Raw genomic sequence first — 7,965 nt, forward strand, 5'->3', positions numbered from 1 at the left:
CTAGTTCCTGGAAAGACTATCCATATGCTATTCCCTCTTACCCAACTGTCTTTACAATTCCAAGCTCAGGTACATCTTGGAAAATTTTAATATATCTCGATTTGAAAGTTACACATTCAAAGATATTTCCAATATCTTCACATTATTTCAGGACTGTTCTATGGAATCTTAACTTCTCCACTGTAACTGTTAATAAAAATACAACTATCTAAGTACACACATGTTAATTACAGAAGAGTTCATGTACCGTGCTACTGTTATTTACTACTTTATATTAGGCCAGTGTCAGTCTGTCTTGCTCACCCCCCTCTCTGCAATGAAACTGGATCATAATTGTTCTTAACATGCTTTGAGGTCTGAGTGCATCCATGATTGAACAGGAGGAGGAGAACTCATATTTCTCTGATGAGATGAGAGAATTATGTATTTCTTCCACAGCAGACGCAGTAGAGCCTGGCTATGCTGGGGTCGTGGCTCATGAGAACAAAAGGACTAATGGTTGGAAAACATGCAGTGATCAGTACTGCGGTGTTCACCAGCCACCAACTGGAATCATCAGAGAGAGCCACGTAAACATAAATGATGGAGGAGAGGGCGTAAAATGACACAAAGGTGATCACCAAAACAAGGACGCTTTGGATGGCTCTGGACTCAGGGGACGGTCTGGGGGAGAGACTGTTCCTATGGATGTGTTGGACCCTCTGCTTGTGCCTATAAAGGAGGAAAACCATGGAGCTGCTGGCCAAGGTCATGAGTCCCAAACACAAACTGTCATGGACAGATGTCACTGCTACATACACTGAGTCTGAGATCTTGGCACGATGCTGTGAAGCAGGACAATATCCAAAACCTCTTCTCTTTGTAGTATTTTTGTTGCTCCATTTACCAGACATATAGATGGGAAAAAACACATTCACCACCATGTGCAGCACCCAACACAGGATACTGGAGGGGCCGACGTACTTGGGAGCTTTCACTTTAAGCTCCGCCCACCTGGAGTTCCCAGGGTGGATCGAGATAGCCCGGAAGACACTCAGGAGGCACGTGGAACAAATGGACATACCTCTGGCTACTCTGTGAACGTACAAAAGAATGCAGCATCCGTAATAACTGGTGAAATGTCTCAACCCTAAAGCTGCCATGGTCTTTGGGACTCCGCTAGAGAGAATGACCAAGGAGTTGGCTATAGTCAGGTGCCTGAGAATTAAATCTGTGGATCTTGGCTTGCATCCCCTGAAGTAAAGGGACGTGTAATGATATAAGAGTGGGAAATTCCCCAGGATTCCAACGACTGTCTGGAATAGCAAGATCGTTCCTATATTCAAATCCGCCGAGGTCATTCTGTCATTTTCCAGAACTCAATATTCAAATTCACAGGCAGTGGGTTCTGCATGAAAACATGAGTTTGGGGCTACATTTTCACAGGAAATAAATTCTCCATTTACCTTTCCTTCCCCCTGAGAATTAATATCTAAAATATACTCTCTTTTGTTAAGAGATTTCCCATTTCGTATGTTTCTTTTCATCGCACTTACAACATGTGGGTAATTATTATTCATGCTCTGCCTATTCTAACTTATTTAATAGTCACAACCCTATGAGTAAGGAACTAATATAACTCTCATTTTATAGATGAGGAGAATTTAGCCATGGGCAGTGAAGTGACTCATCTAAACAGCAGTAGAATCAGGATTTGAACCTGGGTAGTCTAGTTGCAATGACATTAGTGTTTACTACTGTACTATACTGTGCCAAGTACCTAGCATGCACGCACGCGTGCACACACACACACAAACACACACACACCTTCTCATATTTTAAATTTATTTTACTATATAAACTTGGTTTGATAGTTTCCCATTTTTGTTTAAGTATTTCTTTTATAACCAATATAACTAAGGAGTGAGGATTGAGAGGCCTTAATAAATTATAGATGGCACTGAATAATTTTATATGAGCCAATTTGATTTATTTAATGTAGACAAATGTTAGGGTGGCAGCAGAAAAACTCATTTCATTTTTTTGCCTGAACCAAAAACACAATGGCACCCATAACAGAAATTATTCCACAAAATTACTGCTAAATATGGGACATGAATTATATTATAGTGATAATGCATATCAGGGCAGGAAATAAATTAATCCTATAAAGATCACATCACTGTATGTTTATGATTTTAGAATAAACAAACTGCAACTCGAACTGATATTTGATTTGGAAAATATTTGATTGTATTAAAATACAATACAAACATGCAAAATGGAATTTGAAGACTTGGAACCTTAAGCATTTAATAACTGAAAAGCAGAAGTGGTGAATAGTGAGCTGGTAATAACATTGAAATGATTTTTTAAAAGGTTTATTTACTTATTTGAGAGAGAGAGGGAGAGACAGTGCGAGCAGGGGGGAGGAGCAGAGGGAGAAGGAGACAAGCAGATTCCCCTCTGAGTAGGGAGCCTGTCATGGGGCTGGATCCCAGGACCCTGAGACCACAACCTGAGCTGAAATCAAGAGTCGGTTGCTCAACTGACTGAGCCACCCAGGTGCCCCTGAAATGATTTTATTTTTTTTAAAGATTTTATTTATTTATTTGACAGAGAGAGACAGCCAGTGAGAGAGGGAACACAAGCAGGGGGAGTGGGAGAGGAAGAAGCAGGCTCCCAGCGGAGAAGCCTGATGTGGGGCTCGATCCCAGAACGCCGGGATCACACCCTGAGCCGAAGGCAGACGCTTAACGACTGCGCCACCCAGGCGTCCCCCCTGAAATGATTTTAAACCAGAGAAAATACAGCAAGAAACATTTGAACCTTAAAATTGTTTTTCTGATGAGATTATATTTTTAAATTAATTTCTTATTTTAAAATTAAATTAAAATATAAAGTCCTTGGGGCGCCTGGGTGGCACAACAGTTAAGCGTCTGCCTTTGGCTCAGGGCGTGATCCCGGCGTTATGGGATCGAGCCCCACATCAGGCTCCTCCGCTATGAGCCTGCTTCTTCCTCTCCCACTCCCCCTGCTGTGTTCCCTCTCTCGCTGGCTGTCTCTGTTGAATAAATAAATAAAATCTTTAAAAAATAAATAAATAAATAAATAAAATATAAAGTCCTTAATTTTTTGCTCTATGAAACGCTCTATTATGATGTTAACTTTTTCTTAAAGGACCTTTCCTAATTTCAGGAAAGAAAACTGTCTCACAGATCAATAGACCACAGATACTTTCAGTAGAGACACATTTACTGTCTCCATTAAGCTCGTCACACTCAAGTTACAGAAGGATAAATTTCAGCAATTCCCATTCAGTCACACTTTTTCTGCTGTGAATCGGGTAATTTAATTTGTTCCATCATATTCGTTATCACATGCACACGCCTTTACAGAAATCACAATATTGCTCCTGAAAATGTCCCCGTGACTCTCGCACACTGTATTGAATAGCAGACTAATTCTGAAATTACATCTTAAAATTCAGACTCCGAAAGCACTTGGATCAAACACCAAGAACCCCTTTAAATGAGGATTTTGTTAAATTACATTAGCAGTGGTCATGCATTGATTTAGTGCTCTCTCTCCACAAGCTCAGCCCTGCCTCAGGACTGTGTTCCCACACCTGCTCACCTACCCAGATTCCTGCTGCATCTCCTAACCTTAGAGACTCTGCTCTCGGACTAAACTAGGAGATACTCACAGACTCCTTCCTGCTGCCAGGACTATGAGTCGGGTGTAAAGTAGCAGCCAAATCATGTGTGGACGGGAGGAAGCCAGATCCTGAGATATGCGATTCTGTGACATCACCTCCCCAAAGAAACGTAATCATCATGTCACCTATAGTGACAGTGACAGTTCACACTTGGGGAGCTGAGAACAGTTCTGAAAAACTTTTTAATTACCAGGATCTCTTAGAAGTTTCTAATGAGCATATCCAAAGGGACCTTTGGAGTGTTTGAGAGACACTCTTCCTTTTCCATTATTCTCACATGGGAGGAAATGCTGAGGTTTGAAAGCCCAGTAGAGAAGGACATGTGCCTCATTGGATTCTGTGCTTCCCTGAGAATTTCTTTTACCCTAACCTAATTCTTTGTTAAACCTCAGACCCCTGAGTACCACCATCATTTAACTTATGGGCAGAGAGAAAGAATCATACAAATGACCCAAGAAGGATTTTCTATTTTTAAGATTTTTAGTAAATGCAATAAATTTTTTAAATTTTCAATAAATGCAAAAGAAAGAACATGATGTCAATAACTGAGATTTAAAAAATATTTGCCCTGTTTCCCCAACTTGAAACAAATTAACCAGAAAGCCTACATAAAATGAACACTTCCTAGGAAAATATATCTTACCAAAATTGCCTTCAGTAACATAGGGAGTCTAAACAGGCCAATATCCATAGAGAAAAGGAAGACATTTATAAGGAGTCCCTCACAAATAAAAGCACCAGAATCAGAGTAGCAAGCAGAGTCTTCCTTTTTTTTTTTTTTTAAGTAGGCTCCATGCCCAGTGTGGAGCCCAAATAGGGCTTGAACTCACAACCCTAAGATCAAGATGAAGAGCTGAGATCAAGTGTCAAATGCTTAACTGACTGAGGCACCCAGGTGTCCCCAAATTCTTCCATTCTTTTAAATAGCAGATAAGCCAACGCTACTTACTCGATTCAAGAGCATTACAGAAGAAGTAAAATGTCCAAATTATCTCTATATGTCAAATAAAATTCTGATACTAAAACATCCTAAAGTTTATACCGGAAAGAATACCACAGAAAGATCTCACATCTGCCTACAGATGATACCATCTAAAATAAATATTGCCAAAACCCCTGAAAAATAATATACAAATAACACCATGATGACCAAGATTTATGTCTGGAATTCAAGAATGATTCACTATTAGAAAATTCATTAATATTGTTCACCACAGTTATTAAGAGAAATCAAGAAATCTTTTTTTTTTAATTTTATTCATTTATTTAACAGACAGAGAGACAGCCAGCGAGCGAGGGAACACAAGCAGGGGGAGTGGGAGGGGAAGAAGCAGGCTCCCAGCGGAGCATGGAGCCCGATGTGGGGCTCGATCCCAGGAGCCTGGGACTACGCCTGGGACTACGCTTAACGACTAAGCCACCCAGGCGCCCCGAGAAATCAAGAAAACTTACTTGTAGTTACAAAAACGTTATTGGGGAGAATTCAACATGTATGGATAGTAAATTAAAGCACTCGAAATTGGGAATTGATGGATCTTTCCCGACTTGACAAAACAAAGTCTTCGTCTTGCTCACAGGGAAACACTGGAGATACTTTGCTAAGGCCAGAACCACACTAAACGAGCACAGGATCGCCTGTTCTAGTCATTTATCATTGTGTTGGAGGGCTAGCCAGAGCAATTTAAAATGGCACAGGAATGAGAAACAAAGATGTAAAACTATGTTTGCAGCTGATACAAGTAGACATCTGGAAACACAAAGGAATGGATAGAAAATCTATTACGGGGGCGCCTGGGTGGCACAGCGGTTGGGCGTCTGCCTTCGGCTCAGGGCGTGATCCCGGCATTATGGGATCGAGCCCCACATCAGGCTCCTCCGCTATGAGCCTGCTTCTTCCTCTCCCACTCCCCCTGCTTGTGTTCCCTCTCTCGCTGGCTGTCTCTATCTCTGTCGAATAAATAAAAATAAAATCTTAAAAAAAAATCTATTATGAAAAATAATTCAGTAAGCTAATAGGACATAATATTGTTATACAAAAACAACACCCTTTTTGTACATAGGCTATTATATTTTCAAGGAATCTCTATACCTAACATGGGGCTCCAGCTCACAACCCCAAGATCAAGAGTCGTACCATCTAGCGACTGAGCCTCCCAGGCACCCCTGTACATAGGCTATTGTACAAAAATAATCTACATACAACAAACAGTCATTTACAAGTTACAGTGGGAGGGCCTGCAATTCCAAAGGCTTAACATAAAATGAAATATGCTAGCCAGGAATAAATCTAACAAAAATGTATAAAGCCTAGACGAGGAAAACTATAAAACATTCCTGAAATATATGAAGGTAGAAATAAATGAATGTAAATTTACATCATGTTCTGGGGTAGAAAAGCTCAATATTGTAAAAAGGTCAATTTTCCTTAAGCTAATTTGTCAATTTAGTTTGATCCTGATATAGATACTATCAGTTTTTCAAACTAGCGATGTTACTGCAAAAACCTTATAGAAAGGGGGCGCCTGGGTGGCGCAGTCGTTAAGTGTCTGCCTTCGGCTCAGGGTGTGATCCCGGCGTTCTGGGATCAAGCCCCACATCAGGCTCCTCCGCCAGGAGCCTGCTTCTTCCTCTCCCACTCCCCCTGCTGTGCTCCCTCTCTAACTGGCTGTCTCTCTGTCAAATAAATAAATAAAATCTTTAAAAAAAAACAAAACAAACCTTATAGAACAATGAACAAATAAGAATAGCCACAAAAACTCTAGAAAAGAAACAAAATGAATATCGCTATCCTTATGAGATATGTTTATTTATGAACAGACTATTAGATCAGTGAAGTTAAAAATTCAGAAGTATGCAGGGGCACGCGGGTGGCTTAGTTGGTTGAGCCGTTTGCCTTAGAGTTCAGGTCATGATCCCAGGGTCCTGGGATCGAGCCCCACATGGGGCTCCCTGCTCAGCAAGGAGCCTGCTTCTCCCTCTCCTTCTGCAGCTCCCCCTGCTTGTGCTTTTCTGTTCTCCGTCAAAAAAACAAAATCTTAAAAAAAAAAAAAAGAAGTATGGCAAAGTACATAAAAAAAGTTAATAACCAGCAAAAAGTACAGTGGGGATATCATTAATGCTTGGCATTTGGGAAATGGGAATTCCTATCAAAATGACAATAAATGAGGGATGTCTGGCTGGCTCAATCAGAAGAGCATGTAACTCTTGATCTCCCGGTCATTAGTTTGAGACCCATGCTGGGTGTAGAGATTACTTAAAAAAATAAAATCTTTTTTAAAAATGACAATAAATAGGGGCACCTCGGTGGCTCAGTCGGGTAAGTGTCTGCCTTCAGCTCAGGTCATGATTCCAGGGTCCTGGGATCGAGCCCCGCATTGGGCTCCCTGGTCAGTGGAGAGCCTGCTTCTCCCTCTCCCTCTGCCCCTACTCCCGCATGTAGGCACTCGCGCGTGCGCTCTCTCTCTCTATCAAATAAATAGATAAATCTTTAAAGAAATGACAATAAACAGTCTTATTCTTCACATCCTATAGCAAGGTGAAGGTCAAACAAACAAAAGAGAAGTCAATACGGTAAAAAATAATTAAAACATGGTTGAATTTCTTCCTAAGACCTGCTTCTCAAGCAGCTGACTGTAGCCAATGTCTGGCTCGTTGCCCTTAAAGGAATCACTCACTGCCAGCTTTGGGGTTGAAAAATGTCCTCGTTGAGTTTTGATGCAAACTTGTTTTGTATTTCAGAATGGCCAGTGGTGTATCCATCGGCACCACCTGCTTCCTGAGTGTCTTCCAGAGCATCGCAATTGGCCCCAGGAACTCCAAGATAATAGAGCTTAAAATAAAAGCTTCCTGGTGCCTCTCTAACAAACAGCTGCTTGATCCTGAACATGCTGGTAAATGCCACTTTTCCTCGTCCTGTGACTGACAAATGAACAGAGAAAATGTCACAAAGAAATGTGACTGGGGATTCTGAATCAGATCACACAGTCACTACTTGCTGCACTTTTAATCTTCCCTCCTGTCGTTGGTTTGGGATTCGTGATTCGGGCCAGCATCTCCGTAGTTTTTAACCTCTTAAGATATAAGCAGTGGGTCCAGCACATTCACAGAAACATCTCCAGAATTTCCCTTGACATGAGGGCTACCCAAAGCATCCTTATCTTGGTAAGCACCTTTGTAACTTTTTTGCTCTCTCTTCTACCTTTTCATTTGATTTGGCTCTTTCTGAAAATACCTGTTGGTGGCTGCTGAACCCCTCTGCCCTGATCACT

The 7,965-nt window shown here is 41.1% G+C and overlaps 1 protein-coding gene across 1 annotated transcript; it reads right to left on the minus strand.

Moving 5' to 3' along the window:
- Positions 1–419: 419 nt before the first annotated feature.
- On the minus strand, positions 420–1,340 carry LOC103657365 (vomeronasal type-1 receptor 2). The gene has a single exon (XM_008684810.1). It carries the CDS (start codon positions 1,338–1,340, stop codon positions 420–422), a length of 921 nt encoding a protein of 306 aa, XP_008683032.1.
- Between the last annotated feature and the right edge of the window lie 6,625 nt (positions 1,341–7,965).

This window comes from Ursus maritimus, unplaced genomic scaffold, assembly GCF_017311325.1.
Source record: "Ursus maritimus isolate PB19 unplaced genomic scaffold, ASM1731132v1 scaffold_19, whole genome shotgun sequence".
Lineage (NCBI taxonomy): Eukaryota > Metazoa > Chordata > Mammalia > Carnivora > Ursidae > Ursus > Ursus maritimus.

Coding starts and splice junctions, on each gene's coding strand:
- LOC103657365 (XM_008684810.1), bottom strand. CDS start 1,340: ATGACCTCGGCGGATTTGAATATAGGAACGATCTTGCTATTCCAGACA.